The 19406-nt window shown below is 42.5% G+C and overlaps 2 protein-coding genes across 6 annotated transcripts in view; one reads left to right on the forward strand and one right to left on the reverse strand.

Moving 5' to 3' along the window:
- spryd3 (SPRY domain containing 3) overlaps positions 1-8554 on the forward strand; it is a 295363-nt gene extending 286809 nt beyond the window's left edge. For both annotated transcript variants that reach the window (XM_069906732.1, XM_069906733.1), the window contains one exon: positions 6198-8554. In XM_069906732.1, the coding sequence (XP_069762833.1) occupies positions 6198-6332 (135 nt within the window). In that variant the 3' untranslated portion in view covers positions 6333-8554. The remainder of the gene's footprint in view (positions 1-6197) is intronic.
- A 3823-nt stretch (positions 8555-12377) lies between these two features.
- The window catches only part of LOC138747483 (calcitonin gene-related peptide type 1 receptor-like), a 34388-nt gene continuing 27359 nt past the window's right edge, over positions 12378-19406 (reverse strand). For all 4 annotated transcript variants that reach the window (XM_069906736.1, XM_069906735.1, XM_069906737.1 and 1 more), the window contains 6 exons: positions 18999-19059; positions 17708-17774; positions 17354-17572; positions 15728-15769; positions 13944-14104; positions 12378-12581 (listed from right to left, as the gene is read on the reverse strand). In XM_069906736.1, the coding sequence (XP_069762837.1) occupies positions 12509-12581; positions 13944-14104; positions 15728-15769; positions 17354-17572; positions 17708-17774; positions 18999-19059 (623 nt within the window). In that variant the 3' untranslated portion in view covers positions 12378-12508. The remainder of the gene's footprint in view (positions 12582-13943; positions 14105-15727; positions 15770-17353; positions 17573-17707; positions 17775-18998; positions 19060-19406) is intronic.

The raw sequence follows: 19406 nt of genomic DNA on the forward strand, positions 1-19406 counted from the left end.
TGAATCAAGTTCTGGACTGAGTTTGTTCAGGAACGACTCACCCAAATCATGTGGACAGCGGTTCACTTGTCTTCCACTAATGAATCAAGTTATGGACTGAGTTCTTTCAGGAAGGTCTCAACCAGATCAAGTAGACAGAAGCTCACTCGTCTTGCAATAGTGGATCAAGTTATCTACTGAGTTCTTTCAGGAAAATCTCACCCAGATGATGTAGACAACGGCTCACTTATCTTGCATGAATGAATAAAGTTATGGGCTGAGCTCTTTCAGGAACGTCTCACCCAGATCATGTAGACAGTTGCTCACTCGTCTTGCACTAATGAATCATGTTATACACTGATTTCTTTCAGGAAATTCTCTCTCAGATCATGTAGAGAGCGGCTCACTTGTCTTTCAGTAATGAATCAAGTTATGGACTGAATTCTTTCAGGAAAGTCTCACCCAGATCATAAAGACCGTGGATCACTTGTCTTGCATTAATGAATCAAGTTATGGACTGAGTTCTTTCACGAATGTCTCACCCAGATCATGTCGACAGTGGATCACTTGTCTTGCACTGATGAATCAAGTTATTGACTGAGATCTTTCAGGAATGTCTCACCCAGATCATGTAGACAGCAGATCACTCGTCTTCCACTAATGAAACAAGTTATAGACTGAGTTCTTTCAGGTAAGTCTCACCCAGACCATGAAGATAGCGGCTCACTAGTCTCGCATTAATGAATCAAGTTATGGACTGGGATCTTTCAGGAAAGTCTCACCCAGATTTTGTAGACAGTGGCCCACTTGTCTTGCACTAATGATTCAAGTTATGGACTGAGTTCTTTCAGGAAAGTCTCACCCAAAACATGAAGAAAGCAGCACACTCATTTTGCAATAATGGATCAAGTTATGGACTGAGTTCTTTCAGGAAACACTCTCCCACACCATGTAGACGGAGGCTCACTCATCTTGCACTCATGAATCAATTTATGGACCGAGCTCTTTCAGGAACGTCTCACCCAGATAACGTATACAGCAGCTCATTCGTCTTGCACTGATGAATCAAGTTATGGACTGAGTTCTTTCAAGAAATTCTCACCCAGATCATGTCGAGAGCGGCTCACTCGTCTTCCACTCATGAATCAAGTTATTGACTGAGATGTTTTCAGGAATGTCTCACCGAGATCATGTTGACAGCAGATCAATTGTCTTGCAGTAATGAGTAAAGTTCTGGACTGAGTTCTTTCAGGAAATTCTCACCCACACCATGTAGACAGCAGATCACTCGTCTTGCAGTAATGAATCAAGTTCTGGACTGAGTTTGTTCAGGAACGACTCACCCAAATCATGTGGACACCTGTTCACTCGTCTTCCACAAATCAATCAAGTTGTGGACTGAGTTCTTTCAGGAAGGTCTCAACCAGATCAAGTAGACAGAAGCTCACTCGTCTTGCAATAGTGGATCAAGTTATCTACTGTGTTCTTTTAGGAAAGTCTCACCCTGATGATGTAGACAACGGCTCACTTATCCTGCATGAATGAATAAAGTTATGGGCTGAGCTTTTTCAGGAACGTCTCACCCAGATCATGTAGAGAGCGGCTCACTCGTCTTGCACGAATGAATCAAGTTATGGACTGAGTTCTTTCAGGAATGTCTCACCGAGATATTGTTGACAGCAGATCACTTTTCTTGCAGTAATGAGTCAAGTTATGGACTGAGTTCGTTCAGGAAGGACTCACCCAGATCATGTGGACAGCGGTTCACCTGTCTTGCACTAATGAATCAAGATATGGACTTAGTTCTTTCAGGAAAGTCTCACCCAGATCATGGAGACAGCGGCTCACTCGTCTTGCACTAATGAAGCAAGTTATGGACTGAGTTCTTTCAGGAAAGGCTCACCCAGATCATGTCGACAGCGGATCACTTGTCTTACACTAATGAATCAAGTTATGGACTGAGTTCTTTCAGGAAAGTCTCAACCAATTGATGTAGACAACATCTCACTCGTCTTACGCTAATGAAGCAAGTTATGGAGTGAGATCTTTAAGGAAAGTCTCACCCACACCATGTAGACAGTGGATCACTCGTCTTCCACTAATGAATCAAGTTATAAACTGAGTTCTTTCAGGAAAGTCTGAAACAGTTCATGAAGACAGAGGCTCAATTGACTTTCACCAATGAAATATGTTATGGACTGGCTTCCTTCTGGAAAGTCTGAACCAGATCATGGAGACAGCTGTTCACACTTCTTACACTAATGAATCAAGTTATGGAATGCGTTCGTTCAGGAAAGTCTCACCCAGATCATGGAGAGAGCGGCTCACTCATCTTGCACTAATGGATCAATTTATGGACCGAGCTCTTTCAGGAAAGTCTCACCCAGATTACGTATACAGCGGCTCATTCGTCTTGCACTGATGAATCAAATTATGGACTGAGTTCATTCAGGAATGTCTGAACCAGATCATGTAGACTGCATATCACTCATCTTGCACTAATGAATCAAGTTATGGACTGAGTTCTTTAAGGAAACTCTCACCCACACCATGTAGACAACGGCTCACTCATCTTGCAATAATCAATCAAGTTATGGACTGAGTTATTTAGCGAAAGTCTCACCCAGATAATGTAGACAGCGGCTCACTTGCCTTGCTCTAATGAAGCAAGTTATGGAGTGAGTTCTTTCAGGAAAGTCTCACCCAGATCATGTAGACAGCGGATCACTCGTCTTGCACTAATTAATCAAATTTTAGACTGAGATCTTTCTGAAAAGTCTAACCCAGATCATGTGGACAGCGGATCACTCGTCTTCCACTAATGAATCAAGTTATGCACTGAGTTCTTTCAAGATAGTCTCACCCAGATCATGTAGACAGTGGCTCACTCATTTTCCACTAATGAATCAAGTTATGGACTGAGATCTTCAGGAATACCTCACCCAGATCATATAGACTGCGTATCACTCGTCTTACTCTAATGAATCAAGTTATGGACTGAGTTCTTTAAGGAAACTCTCACCCACACCATGTAGACAACGGCTCACTCGTCTTGTAATAATCAATCAAGTTATGGACTGAGTTATTTAGGGAAAGTCTCACCCAGATCATGCAGACAGTGGCTCACTTGCCTTGCTCTAATGAAGCAAGTTATGGAGTGAGTTCTTTCAGGAAAGTGTCACCCAGATCATGTAGACAGCAGTTCACTCGTATTGGACGAATGAATCAAGTTATAGACTGAGCTCTTTCAGGAAAGTCTCATTCAGATCATGTAGACAGTGGCTCACTCGTCTTGCACGAATGAATCAAATTATGGTCTGAGTTCTTTCAGGAAAGTCTTAACCAGATCATGTAGACAGCGGCACACTCGTCTTACACTCATAAATCAAGTTATGGACTGAGTTCTTTCAGGAAAGTCTCACCCAGATCATGTAGAAAGCGGCACACTCGTCTTGCACTAATGGATCAAGCGATGGACTGAGTTCTTTCAGGAATGTCTCACCCAGATCATGTAGACAGCGGCTCATTCGTCTTCCACTAATGATGCAAGTTATGGACTGACTTCATTCAGGAACTTCTCACCCAGATCATGGAGAGAGGGGCTCACTCATCTTGCACTAATGAATCAAGTTATGGACTGAGCTCTTTCAGGAATGTCTCACCCAGATCATGTAGAGAGCAGCTCACTCGTCTTGCACTAATGAATCAAGTTATGTACTGAGTTCTTTCAGGAAGTTTTCCCCAGATCCTGTAGACAGCGGCTCACTCGTCTTGCACTAAAGTATCAAGTTCGGGATTGAGTTATTTCAGGAAATTTTCAGCCAGATCATGTAGACAGCGTCTCACTCATCTTACACTAATGAATCAACTTATGAACTGAGTACTTTCAGGAAAGTCTCTCCCAGATCATGTAGACAGCGTCTCACTTATCTTGCACTAATGAATCAAGTTATGGACTGCGTTCTTTCAGGAAAGTCTCACCCAGCCCCGTTGTTTATTCACAAAACTATATCTTTGTCAACTCTTTCTCCTCCATTTCTCGCACTTCCACTTTCTGCCCATCTACTCCCATTCAGAACGAAGATATTTACTGGACGGTCACATGCCCTTTCAACCCATGAGCCCGTGACGCCTAATTGACCTACAACCCCCAGTACCTTTTGAATGTTAGGAGGACCCTCCTCCCCCCACAGAAAACCCACGCAGACACTGGGAGAATCTACAAATTCCTTACAGACAGCGCGTGATTCGAACCTTGGTTGATGGTGCTGTAACAGTGTTCCACTCACTGCTCTCCACTTTCTGGAGATATAGTTGTATCTCTGTGTTTCAGTTTTTATTTTCCATCTCTGCCAGTTTTAAAATATACGTTGATAACCTATCTGTTCCCTTCCACCCTCCTCCCTGTCTCCACATTGTAAATCACTCTTTTTTGATTGTAGACTCCTTGAATTCTGCTTCTCTCTCCACTGATGTTGCTTGACTTGCAGAGTGCTCCCAATATTATCAGGGTCTCTTTGTTCATGAGTGTAGTTTTAGTTTTTGCTCTAAATAATGATTTTCTTTCTTGACGTAAACCATTAGGATGCCTGGGGCTGCTGTGTCCTGAGCTATCCTGTGTTTAACCTTGTAATATCTACAAAACAGACTTTGACTGGAGTTTGATTTAACTGGACAACAAATCTTTTCCAAAATGTTTGCTTCCTGAAAAGAAATTGGTGATTATGATAGACAACTTCAAGCTGAACACAGAGATAATTCAGATTTGCTGGATCATGTCGGAAGTTGGAGAAACATTGAATTAACTTTGATTGAATTTACCCTGTTTAATCGCATCGTGACGCTGACACATGGCGTCAGTTCAACCGACCTAAAAATGTTTTGCTGCTGATTTTCGTTTGTACTCAGCATCTGATGCCTCTCATGTCAGTGTCCAACAATAGTTGGCCAGCATTGATGAATTCCAGTTGTCCTGATACTGCTTTTCCATGGTCGCAGTGTCCTGTGAAACCTTTCACCATGTTTGTCACTGACTGCACCGAGATCAGCAGGGAAGACGTCCAAGTGTGAAGGCAGAAAATGAATTTTCAACAACATGTTGGACCTCATGGTTTTGTATGCTTGAAGTCGATTTAAAATATGACAGGATTTTCTTGAATTCAACACAAAAAAGAATAGTAGCTTTAACTTCATCGATGGCCAGACGAGCAATTTTGATAAGATGGAAAGAGAGCAAAGCACCAGCTCATATGCAATGGTTACAGGATGTTATGTCTTGCTCGAGTTTAGAGAACATTAGATCTAATGTTAAGATCAAGGTTGAATTTGACAAGATCTGGGTCCTATTCATGGACTATTATCATAAAGTGATGACTTAGGCTCTGGGGGGGTTTCCTATCCAATGTCTGAGAGTTGATGCTCAATTCCTTACAATTTATTTGCTGGTGACCGTGTTTACTGGGGTGGGGAGGGGGGGGTGGGAGGTTAGATTTATATGGGAGGAGCGAGGGTTCTTTTTTCTTTTGTTTTTACTTTTGTTATTTTCTACGACCAGAAGAGATTCGTCTATTTAGATACTTACAATGTATTTTCTACGACCAGAAGAGATTGGTCTATTTAGATACTTACAATGTATTTTCTACAACGAGAAGAGATTGGTCTATTTAGATACTTACAATGTATTTTCTACGACCAGAAAAGATTGGTCTATTTAGATACTTACAATGTATTTATCAATATTGGGTGAAATTCTCATACAGATTTTTCACATTTTTGAGAATTGTATAAGACCATTTATGATTGATATGTGACCCATTTTCTGTATTTCATTACATAAAAGCTATTTAATTAATTAATATTGAAACAATATGTATATGTAATATTTCTCTCTATCAAATTGATAAAAATGTTTTAAAGAAAAAAAATGACAGGAAATGACAAAAATGGGTTACATTTAAAAAAAAGTTACATGATAGGAAAATTATAAATTGATTTTCATGATCAACAGCCAAAAAATCCATAAAATACACCCAAAAGTGTTCAGGAAGCAAAATCTTCATGGTCCAGTATTATTAACAGAGTAAGATGCTATCCATTAGGACCAGTTGTCGGTCTGCTAATGGCCAAATTGAAATCATCTATTTCTCTTGCAACCTTGAGTAGAGTATGCTGTGTTTCAAGATTTCCTTGTCAATCATTAATTAAAAAATCTCTTTCAGGTGTTTTTTACTCGAAACGGAAAGATAATTGGAAGGAAAGAAGCACCCGTACCATCTGGAGGGTTCTACCCCACTGTTGGAATGCTTAGCAATGGAGAAAAAGTTAAAGTCGACCTGCATCCCCTGAGTGGCTGAGAAGTTTGTCCGTTTCTCACACAGCACGCAAATGCATGCTTTACTTTCTACTGCCACCTAATGGCTACTGCTGGTGTTTCCTGTAACACCACAGAAGGTGCACAATATTGACCGTTATATTTGGCCATTTTATGTTACTCTGCTATTTGGTTAGTGTATTTAACAGACGGTTATATAGGGCAAGTGATAAGTCTGATTCTTTTTTTCCCTTCAGTTTTATTTCAGTTCAGTTTTAAGACACTAAAAATAATTTGCTACTTTCAAACTTTTTGCAGTTGCTATATTCCAAGATTAATTATTGATCGCCTCAACTGCACACCCTTGGCACTTGATAAGAACATTCCTCGATACTGGTTTCTCCCTGCACATCCCTAGGGTTAGTAAACAATCAATGTTGGATGGCACAAATCATCTGTTTTCTTTTTGCTGTCTGCCAGCTGCTGTCAAACGAATGTTTTTAGAGAGCCTGTCAGTACGACTCTTAAGCGTTCTGCAATAGGTGAAGAAGTACCAACACACTTGGTCTTGGTTTGAATTCTCTGGTCATCAGTGAGCATACTGATGTGAGCCGTCCTCTACCCCACCCCAGTGCCTTACTCACACTGCGACAAGGCTGACATTCCTGCCTTCCTGTTAACATCAGTGTGAGCATGCATTACAATTCACCTCCCATAAAGTAAGGTAAATAGGACAACCAATGATCATTTATGGAAGCAATGTTCTTCAGCAGGGGGGTACAGACTTGCTCCATGTCAAAAAGGTGGATTGACTCTTTGAGGCTGGGCCGGTTTTTGCCCATGTGTTAACTTTGTTGCATCTGCTGAGTCATTTCAGATTTATCAAGTGCACCTTTGGAGCCTGTATGCTTGCACAGATTATGAGCTTTTGGCATTATGATGTCTGCCATTGGGAGCTATAGAATTGAGTTAAATGATTTGCATCATGCATTCAGGATGGGATGGCAGGAAGATGGTCAGTGATGAAACGTAGCCATGAATGTCAGCGATCTCCAGCAGAAGTGGGTTGGCAGTGACCTGGTTGCAGGGCCTTTGGTTGAATTCTCTGCCCCACTAGCTCAGGGTGTTGAGGGCATTGCTGTCAGAATGAAATCGGCTAACTCCAAGCAGAGGCAGTTCAATAATGGGAATTAAAGATCCAAGTTCTGAGATTCATGTGAATAAATGTTTTGTGAAGAGTCAAAAGCTTCATTTAAAGCCAGGTGGTATTAAAGTGCCTTTTAGATATATATTCTAGACTCGGTTGGCATAGACCAGTGCAGCAGCGACATACTGCAGTATTCTTGACCCCACCTTGCACATGTGCAATGGTACAGTACTGGAGTTGACCTGGATTGTACATGCCCTGAAACATTCAGGGGTTGCCTAAAGTGTCATTCATCTCCCCAGATGTCCAAATTCATCACCTCCGACGTGTACAATACGGTTAATGTGGATCAAGCAGAGATGAGTGACAATGGCATGGAGCCCAAGGTTTTTTTTAACAAGTTGGTCCAACCACAAAAGAGGATGCAAGAGCAATTAAAAATCTGGAGTGAATCCAACGAAAGAGTGTAACCCTCCATATTCTCCCTCGATGAACTTCAAGTTTCTTCCACTGCTGTCCCACTCCATCCCCCACCAACACCCTGTTTGAGATGGCAGTGGTGTTGTCCACTTTGAGGCCCTATTTATATTGTGAAGCCATTTTTGACACTTTGTCAATGTATTTAATGTTAGAGCCTTCTAGCCAAGCAGCAGAGATGTTTATTCATCCATTGAAGCTGGGTGGATGACTTGCCATTTATTGCGGTGGTCCTACAGGGTAAACAGAAGGCAACGCTGAGCTGTTCTGCTTTATTTGCTGAAGGAAACGCACTGTCAGGGGGCTTTTGATTGGCAAGTATTTAATTTTTATGTGCTGAAAACAATTGGGAGTTTTGAGTGATTTCTGTGACAATATTCTAGGTTAAACTGAGATCCCCTGATGGGGATAAAACACTGAGTTTAAAGTTTAAAAACTAATTTTTCTCCAATTGAGCATTCATATGAGTGGTTGTAAATTGTTTATTGATTGTGGATATGTTAGACAAATGTCTTTGACTCATGACAGTATCCTACCAGCTCTTTTATACCAATAATCAACAGTGTGCACTATATTATATCAGAAGATATGTATATAATTCAGATGTTTATATGCTTTAATTAAAATAGATATTTCCATAATTTCTCTGATCCTTTTAACTGTGTATCATTATTGCTGCTGTAACATCAGCTGCCTGGCATCTTGGGTTAGAGTTCAAACACAAAGCTCCCACCAGAGACTTGGTGTACATTTATTCCAGGCTGTTGTCAGCTTCTGTGTTGTGGGTGCTCATCTAACATTCAACCTAGACTGCAGTTGTTCCTTTCTTTCCCTCCACCGACACCCTCCCCCCCCCCCCCCCCCCCACAATCGTCAATGTTAAAGATACTGTGACAGGTTTTAAAGAGAACTCGGGCAAGGTTCTTGGATCTCCTCAAACCAGATACAGTAAAACCCCTGGTATCCAACACCTATGGGGATTGGTAGATGCCAGATAAGAGTATTTTACGGTTGCTTGAGACTTGCTTTTACAATACCCAACTAATACACCTGCATTAAGAATAAACAGTTTAAAAGATAAAAATACTGTACTTACACTGAACAAACTTCACTTGCATGAATATATAAACCTTAAAGCATTTTACTTCATTTTAAGTCACGTTGTTTAAAAACATTTATCTGTCGCTGCATCTGCAAGTTCCTCCCCCTCCACGGAGCTGCCCGAAAATCGAGGAACAACATTATAGGTAATTAACCCCCCTTCTCCCCCAAAGTTTACAGATAAAGCCTCCGACCCGGGCGACTTTTACTAAGTAACACATTAAGTGAGTCACCCCAACAGTGAGTGACCGAAGCATCGCTGTTTCACACAACTTGATTCAAACAACTACTACGAACAAAGCCCGACCAAGCTGGATATTTACTCCCATCTTCAGCAAAGGTTGATGTGTTACTTCAGAACATTTACTTTTACAATTTTAAACTTGCATATTTTTAACCTATTATTTTATTCTTATTTGTTTTAATTTTTAAAATATATTTTACTTGATTTTTTTTTACCCATTGCTTGAGGCTGCTGGTTGCTTAAATTCTCGATTCCTGGGGGTTTTACTGTATTTTGGGCATGGTCACATTCTTTTTAATTTAGTTTAATGTAGACATACAGCACAGTAACAGGCCCTGTCAGCCCACGAGCCCATGCTGCCCAATTACACCCAATTGATCTACTACTCCCGATTTGTTTTTAAACAGTGGGAGGAAACCGAAACCCTTGAAGAAAACCCGCGTGGACACAGGGAGAATGTACCAACTCCTGACAGCGCGGGATTTAAACCCCGGTCCCGATCGCTAGAGCTTTAACAGTGTTGCACCAACCGTGCCACCTGCATGGTTGGGATCTTGCTGTGCACAACTTGACTGCTGCATTCCCTATATTGCATTGATAATTTCACTTCAAAAACCCCTCATTTGCTCTGGAAACAGGACTCATTCCTGGTCTGTGAAGAGAAGCAAGTGTAGATCACAAGTTAACAGAGAGAATTTGATGGTTTTGGGTGAATTTTTTTTCTTTTTATTGTTTTGTGAATTCATACACCAGTGGATTAGCTTTGAAGCTCGCAAGACAAGAACACTCAAAACAACCTTAACCATTGCTGATGCTAAAATACACTCACAATAAAGGCCATTAATTCTGAGGATGTCATACATTCAAGGGAAGCTGCTCAGTGTGCGAACATTTTGGAACAACTGAGAACTTGTTTAACAGTGGGATGGACACCAGGAGGAAATGGCCCAGGTGGACTGTGATTAGAAGGCTGTGACAGGCATCTTCCACGAGAGCAGAAAGGAGTTCAGAACTTGAGAGAAAACCAGTGTGAGGCAGTGTCAGGTTTGAAATGAACAGCGTGGTTAGAAAGATTATCGAGGTGCAGTCTTAATTTGCTACTTGTCAAAATATCCCTGGCTACATACAAGAAAGATTGCTGTAGGATGGAGAAGGAAATAAAAAGAAATGGAGGGTGCTAGAAACAAACAGCAGGTCAGGCAGCATCTGTAGAGAGAGAGAGAGAGAGAGATAGTTATAATGTTTCAAGTTGATGATCCTTCATTAGAACACACAAAGATATCCAACTTGATTCATGAAATACATTTCTTTTTCCACGATGCTACTTGATTGGAATGTTTCCAGCATCATCTATCAGTGGTGTCTTATGTCTTATAAGGGACAGAATAGGCAAAGTCTGTAGTTAGAATTAAGGAATAATATTACACTACTGTTTGTTAACAGGGGGGGAAGGAAATAGTAGAACAAATTAGGGCCACAATTCCTCAAACCAGCTCAGAGTGAATTAGAAAAAGTTACAAGAGCTAGAGAATAACAACAGAACATAGAACAGCATAGGAACAGGCCCTACGACCCATGATGTCTCTGCCGAACACAAGATATAGGAGCAGAAGTCTGCCCTACCATTTTAATCATGGGCTGATCCATCCTCCCACTCCCCAGCTCTCTAACCCTTGCTGCCCTGACTGATCAAATACCTGTCAATCTCTGCCTTAAATGCATCCAACGACCTCACTTCCACAGCCGCCTGTGGCAACAAGTTCCACAGACTCACGACCCTGTAACTAAAGGTTAAAGATATTCCTTGTGTCTGCATGGAGTGCCAGGGCAAGGCTCTTTCCTCGCACAAGTTGAGGATTAATTGACCCCAGTGTTGGGGAGATATATATCTAATGGATTCAGAAAATACAGGAGCAGAAGTCGGCCTATCGGGTCTGCTCTGCCATTCTATCATGGGCTGATCCATCCTTCCACTCCCTGGCCTTCTCCCTGGAACCCTTGAGGCCCTGACTAATCAAATACCTGTCAATCTCTGCCGTAAATACATGACGCCCAAGTTTAATTCATCCTCTTCTTGCCTGCATGTGATCCATATCCCTCCATTCCCTGTCTATCCAGAAACCTCTTAAGTGCTACTGTTTTGTCTGCTTCCACCACTACTCCTGGCAGCTGATTCCAGACACCTACACCCACCCCTCCCCTCACTTTACATGCATGTCTTCTTGTATTTGACATTTTTATGCTGGGAAATAGATTCTAACTGCCTATCCTATCACTGCCTCTCATCATCTTAGCAACTTCCATGAGGTCACCTCTCAGCCTCTGACACTGCAGAGAAATCTATTCAAGTTTATCTAACTTTGTCTGCCCATTGCCTAGAATTCAGGCAGATCTTCCAAGGCGGCAAGGCACGTTTAGCTAGCTGTTCAAAATGCACGTGGACTATAAAAGTAACAACATTATTCTTATGCTTTGCAGAATCATACTTTAGGGGTGAGATCAAGGCATAGGAGAAAGTGCAGAAGAGGTTTACCAGAACAATAGCGGGCCTGAGGGACTCAGTTGGAAGGAAATGGTGCAATTGTTCTTCCAAGACCAGAGTAAGGAGATGTGATCGAGCCATGAGCCATGTTACTGCTGTAAATGAGAAAAACATTTCTCGTGACATTCTCAACGGGAACCCTATGCCCCTCCCCCTTCCCCCAGGGGACACAGCACATTTAAGTACAAGCCTCGTTTTCTTTTCACATCATGTCAAATAAATATTTTTTATATTTTTATGTAGTCAGTAGGAGAAATGTATGGAAGAAACCAAAACTTGACTGCTTTACAGTGAAGGGGCCCATAAACTTTGAGCAGAATCCTGTGGGGCCCATAGCCAAAAAAAAGGGTTGAGAATGGCTGGGTTAGAGGATCCAGATTTAAAGTGATTCACAAAAGAACTTGAGGTGACGAGGGAAAATTATTGTAATCTGGAATGAAAGGGCAGAGAAGTACTTTCAGTAACAGCCTTCAAAAATAATTTGCACAAATACTTGGGGGAAAAAATGATCAAATTATGTGGCAGATGCAAGGCACTGAGATTAATTGGAAAGTTCTGTTAAAATCGCATAGTATCATTCAATTTAAAAAAATGCTTGTTTATTCAGCATGTGAAACAAATCCAGGATTTAACACTGTCTACACTTATCAGTGTGGCAATTACATCTCGGCCCTTGCAGTGTCTTCTCATCCCGTCACCAGAGCAGGGTCACGACTCATGCTCTGTGGATTGCTGCAGTCTTGTTCCAGACAGATTCCCAGAAAAATCAACTCTTGAGAACCTTGAATATGGTTAAAAAGCAAAGGATGTTCTTGAAACATTCAACAGTGAATGAAATTGCTTTTTTAATACAATGAACTTTTTAGAATCAGATACCTTGGCAGTGGATTAAAATTACTGGTTTCTGTTAAGGTATTGCTTTATATCATTTTCAGTGTATATTTAAACACTTCTGAAATGCCAAATCAGTTCATAGGAATAATTTTGGCAGATAACTGTAAAAGTCTTCACTATAAAGATTGACATTATTGCATACCTTTGAAAGGGTCACTTACCAAGAGAAAGAGATAGCAGCATACAAAGTTAACTTTAACTGGAACATTTTTGTTGTCTTGGAAAGATTTGACATGGCAGCTCTTTAATGTGTGGAAGAACATAATAGGAGCTTCTGAGATAATAATTTAAATGAAGGCTTCAATTAAATTTAGACATACAGCACAGTAACGGGCCCTTTCAACCCATGAGCCCGTGCCACCCAATTAACCTACAACCCTCGATATGTCTCGAACGGTGGGAGGAAATTGGAGCTCCCAGAGAAAACCCACGCAGATACAGGGAGAACATAACAAGCTCCTTACAGACAGCGCGGGATTCAAACCCAGGTCACTGGCACTGACTGCGCCGCCCAATTGGTACCTGTCCAATTCAAATGGTACCTGTTAGACAGTCTGTGCATTCATGGAACAATGTTTCAAATTCAACATTTGACTCTCAAGTTCTTGGGTCTAAAATGTTTAAATTAATCAAAGATAAAGCAAACAATTATGTTGTGAAACACCTTTGGACATTCCGCAGTCAGGGAAGGTAAAGGGAGAGACGGGCCTTGCATTTCTTTCTCGTATTTTGCTCGTTAAGACTCCAGCAGTCAATCCACACAGAACCATCCCCTCTCAAACAATTGCATCACAACTTTCCCCCAAGGTCTCCCAGAGCTTTGTGACAAAGTGAAGGGATTTGGAACATTTTCCTGTGTTGAAGCTGCCATTGAAATCTAAGTTGTTGACCTATTTTAGCCAGATCTGGACAATGTTTTAATTACCCAGGCCTGTCAAATTGTTGAACAGAACACACACAAAATTATTTAGCTTTGTTGCCAAGGGTAGGGAGAGAATTTTAATAGAACCAGAAATTAACTTATTTTGTGAAGAAAACATCTCTCTATTTCCAACTCACACAGACTGCATCTCATTCCTTGAAATAAAACATGGAGATGTTTCCAGCAATCAAGAATTCAACTGACAATAGAGATTTTTTTCATCCTTTTCCCTGTAGTGTAAAAATAAATTGCACTAGTTTTTACTCTTGGGAAAGAAATGCCCTTCACACAGGGTTTCCAACTACTTTCAGTGGAATAGTCTCACACCATCTTTTGCCGTTGGTACGGATGTTGTTAACGGACTGTTCAAGAGCGCTTCGGGTAATATCTGACATCAATGTCACATTTGAGTGGCAGCCATCAGTGTTAGACTGGTGATTGCTCTTGTCCTTGTACTGTGACCAGTGCTTCTTCATTGCAGTTTGTACCTGAAGGAAAAGAATCCTGTTAGTCGAAGTATATCTCAGTGGCCAGGAGCAATGAGCTCAATTTGCAGGATCCTGGGCTATACCTAACATTCCCACTTTCTGACCTCAACTGTCCTAGGAATTCCCAGCCTCTGGTCTCCAAAATCATCTTGGGGAGTCCCATCCAGTAAGCTCCCATAATCATTTCTATTTCCTGGTCTCGGGGCTGCTGGAGCAGACATCCCTCTTAGTGACTGACACATTGGAGAAGAAAATGAATATCATGCAAGAAGTAGCTGAATACTGAAGATTGGAGTGATGATGGATGAACAGAAGACCCTCCTTGACCCTATTCAGGAGGGATGAAGCTCAGCTAAACCTCTGGAGAATAGGTTTTACCAGGTGGTGCATTGTTCATGAATGATATATACTGGGAATCCAGTAAAGTAGTAGTGGTAGATGATTGCCTCTCTGACTGGAGTCCTGTGACTAGTGGGGTGCCTCAGGGATCAGTGCTGGGACCATTGTTGTTTGTCATCTATATCAACGATCTGGATGATAATGTGGTCAATTGGATCAGCAGGTTTGCAGATGACACTAAGATTGGAGGTGTCGTGGACAGCAAAGAAGGTTTTCAAAGCTTGCAGAGGGATCTGGACCAACTGAAAAAATATTCTGAAAAATGGTAGATGGAGTTTAATGCAGACAAGTGTGAGGTGTTGCATTTTGGAAGGGTAAACCAAGAAAAGATGTACACGATAAATGGTCGGGCACTGAGGAGTGCAGAAGAACAGAGGGATCTGGGAATACAGCTACATAATTCCCTGAAAGTGGCGTCACAGGTGGATAGGGTTGTAAAGAGAGTTTTTGGCATATTGGCCTTCATAAATCAAAGTATTGCGTACAGGAGTTGAAATGTTATGGTAAAGTTGTACAAGACATTGGTGAAGCCAAATTTGGAGTATTGTATGCAGTTTTCATCACCTAACTACAGAAAGAGTACAGAGAAGATTTACTAAGATGTTGCCCAGACTTCAGGAACTGAGTTACAGGGAAAGGTTAAACAGGTTAGGACTTTATTCCCTGAAGCATAGATGAATGTGGGGAGATTTGATAGAGGTATTTAAAATTATGAGGGGGACAGACAGAATAAATGTAGATCGACTTTTTCTACTGAGGGTGGGTGAGATACAAACCAGACGACATAGGTTAAGGGTGAAAGGGGAAAAGTTTAGGGGGAACTTCTTCACACAGAGAGCGGTGGGAGTGTGGAACAAGTGAAAGGGGAAAAGTTTAGGTGGGAGTGTGGAACAAGCTGCCAGCTATGATGGTGAATGCAGGGTTAATTTTAACATTTAAGAGAAATATGGACAGGTATGTGGATGGAAAGGGTATGGAATGGGACTAGGCAAAAAACAAATGGTTGGGAACAGAGTAGAAGGGTCAAAGAGGCCTGCTTCTGTGCTGTAATGTTCTATGGTTCTATGGGAACAGGCAGATAAACATTAATATTCGCCCCCCCCCCCCACCTCCAATGCCTGATGAGTGGTTTAACAAGCAAAATGTTTACATTAGAGGAGGGACTCGTAACAGGCTGAGAGCAGCTTCCAGCAACCAGCACTGTTGTCTGAAGGTCATACTCACCTCTCCATTAAAGAAGCAGAATATCAATGTTACCAGTACACCCTATGAAGCAAACAAAATCATGTCACTTAGTTGTGGGTGCAACCAACGCATGAGACGGCTGCCCATTCCTTCGCTAAAAATGTGAGAAATGTCAATTCAGCTTGAAGCTATCTTAACTAATTTGAAATGGTTTCAAATAATTGGTCAATACAACATGTGTATCTTCACAAGTAAGTCATGAGTTCCAACATGTTCTTGGACAATTGGTAAACTGACAGATGAGAAAAGACTAAGGTCCATCTAATAAAAAAAAAACCTGGTGATGCATAATGCGATGGCGAGAATGAAGATGTGGAATAGATGCTCTTCCTTGCATTGTCTACCTAGGGTTGACTTGAGGATGTAGCACCTGCTACTGCTGGAGAGGTTAAGCTCAAAGAAGAGACACACACTACGGGAGTGAATTCAACACTGGCAGCTCTGCTTATAAAGGACTCAGAAGCTCATTTCTGACATCATCAGCCCCCCCGACTGGTGGCATTACGATCCGCTCCCTGGGATTGGTCGTTTAGTGCTTTCCGGGGAGCGGCCAATCAGTGAGCCCCTCTCATCCCCGGGTGTGGCTGCTTCCCTACCTCCACCCAATTGGCTGCCGCTGGCCAGCCCATCAGAGTGGGGCGCTGCAGCCGCGTGCTGCTGCGTCGAGCGCCAACTTCGAAGTACGTAGCCTGTCTCGGCCGGCGGTGTAGGCCGCGGGTTCCCGTGTTGGGTCGCCGCTTCGTGCGTGGCACGGTCAGCGGCCCAGTACGAGGGTATAGTTTACACTGGGATGACTAATGTCAGAAAGGGGAGCAGGAGCTCATCGCATGAATGCTCAGAAGAAGGGTGGCATGGTTAACGTAGCAGTTAGTGCAACACTGTTACAGCAGCAGTGATCAGGACTGGGGTTTGAATCCTGTGCCATCTTCCCTGTATCTCACCATTCAAAATGTACTGGAATTGTGGGTCAATTGGGCAGCATGGCCTTATGTATGTCTAACTTTACATTTTTAAACACATGGAGCTGTCTTATACAGAGTTGATTTATACACCGGCATATGCGTTAGGTGTCCATGTTGTTCCTATAGAACTGCAAGCAATAAGTCTCAGTAACTCATTCAGAATTTTACAAAAAATTATTCCCTCTTTTCGAAGCTTGTTGAAATGATTATTTTGAAAAATGGCTCTGCACCTTTGCTCTGTAGTCTTCCTGCTGCCTGCTGTCTCTTCCCACTCCTTATTTCAAAAAATATGAGAATGGCATCCCTTGCCTGTGCACTGACTTCCCCACTCAAAAACGCCCACATTTACTACTGGAACATGTCAGATAGCAGATGTGGAGAACAGGCAGGAAGGCGGAGTTGAGGCCAAGATCAGATCAGCTTCGATGTTACTAAGTATCAGAGCAGGTTCAAAGGGCCGAACTCCTGTTGGTTCTGTTCTGGATGGGTTGTAAAAATGCTGGAGCAACTCAGCAAGCCACACAACATTTTTTATGTAGATAAAGATGCATAACCAACATTGCAGGTCCGAGCCCTTCATCAAGGTGCAATCCCAGACAGCAGGAAGATGGGCAACATCTAGAAACGATTGAGCAGTATTTACCTGATAATGTGCAGAAATGTACACCACGTGGTAATAAATCATCCTAATCAGTTGTCCTTCAGGTCTAAATGGAATCAAAACAAACTGGATCCCAAGGAGTGGGACGAGGATGAGTGTGGCACGGACAACCTTCATGTAGACTTTAGATTGCACTTGGTGTGTGACCTTCAGCTTGGTGATGAGAACGCGGACAATGTTCAGTAGAAAGAACAGGTTGACCTAGGGGCCAAGAATAAGAGGGTCAGAAAAGATGGGAAACAGCACCAACCAGGTCACTGCACACCCCTTGACCCTGGGATCTCCACCATTACTACTTGGTTTGCTTTGGATTTTGGTTGAAAATGATATACATACCAGTAACGCAGCACAGATGGGGCCATGGACAATGTGGAGAAGAAGAGTATCTGAGCTCATCCAGCAACTGAAGACAATGAAAGAACAGTTTCAAACACCCAAGAGTGCAAACATAAAAGCAAAAAAATGGTGGTGCTGTTGTAACAGCAGCTGGGGCAGAAAACAGAGACACGGTGCTTCTCCAAAGGATCCAACTGCCTAGTCTGACTACCATCACTTCCATAAAGGTTTTAAACAGCCTGTTAAAGGAGCCAATAGTGGTTTTACTTAAAAATCCTATCACTGTGGGGTTTGGGCCCAAGTTTGAGCCTGTGATTGGCAACGGCCATAAGGAGTTTCAGACTCCAGGGAAGCAGAGGACAGGCGCAGGGCACCAAAAGACCACCCCCAACCCCATTTGAGAAGCAGAGGAGACAACCCATGGGATGGTGACTACGGTGGCAGACCAGTGAGGGCGATCTGCGGCTGAAGAACGCACAAGTGGCGGGCTGTTTGTGACTCGAGGCGAGAAACTCACGCAGGCTACGGACTGCTGGTGATTGTGGTCGAGGGATTCACACCGGGCTGTGGACTACTGGAGACTGGCTGAAGGAGTACCAGGTATCGGAACCAAGATACAAGGGGGTACCGAGGGCACTGAAGGGTTCCTGATCATGTCAGAGGTTCGGATCTGGAGCTTGGGTTGCCAATGGTTTGGACTGGATTCTGTGCCAGAGACAGAGGCTGCGGGGGTTCTGGAGGCGATTCCACGGACACTCAGACTATGTGGGGACTCTTTTGCTTCTCTTTCTCTGACTGTAAGAGGTGCCAGATAATTTCTGCTGATAGCAAATCTTTATCTGCCTTACAGTGGACTAAAGGAAATTTTGTGTAATATCACATTTTCCGGTTTATTACATGACGCTAAAAGAATCTTGAATCAATTGCCTCACCTTTTATCCAGCATTGCCAAGACACAAAATGATTGACGGTTGTTCAAATACACTTGGTGGATATTGTAGCTATTTCATTGGTACCCAGTAGCAGGAAATAGAACAGGAAAAGGATGTGGGATCAAAACCTTGCTCAATATGAAGTCCTGAGCTGGGAGCTCTGCCCTGGGGCTCAACTGCAAGCCTTAGCTGTTCTCCCAAAATCAGCTCTTGTGGTGGTTTGGCTGGATTCATTTTACAATTACTTCATAAATATAAGATAATATGACAACATTGTGTCCTTGAACTGAATTACCTTGCAGTAAACATCCCCAATTCCCATCCCTAGCCTAAGGAGAGAAATTAAAAGACATTCTTACTTGTCATTGTAATACATGCTCCTGGCAGCTGCGTGTATAATGGCTGGAATTAGTGGGAAACCTGACAAGAGAAGGATACAGTGTCAATGCCCTCATCTCTGTCGATAACAATGCTGCGGAGGCGGAGATGTGGAGACCTTCAAGTTCTTTGGAGTACATTCACTAAAGTGCTAGAGAAACTCAACAGGTCGCACACCATCCGTTGAAGGCCAAGATATCTAACCAACGTTTTGGGCCCGAGCTCTTTGCCAAGGTACGAAAGCTCTAGGGGCCAAAACGTTGGTTAGATATCTTGGCCTTCAACGGATGGTGTGCGACCTGCTGAGTTTCTCCAGCAGTTTAGTGAATGTACTCCAACCATAGCCTCAACTGACTTTCTTGTTTCCCTCTGGAGTGCATGTCACCCAC

The sequence above is a fragment of the Narcine bancroftii genome, chromosome 12, assembly GCF_036971445.1.
Source record: "Narcine bancroftii isolate sNarBan1 chromosome 12, sNarBan1.hap1, whole genome shotgun sequence".
Taxonomy (NCBI): Eukaryota; Metazoa; Chordata; class Chondrichthyes; order Torpediniformes; family Narcinidae; genus Narcine; species Narcine bancroftii.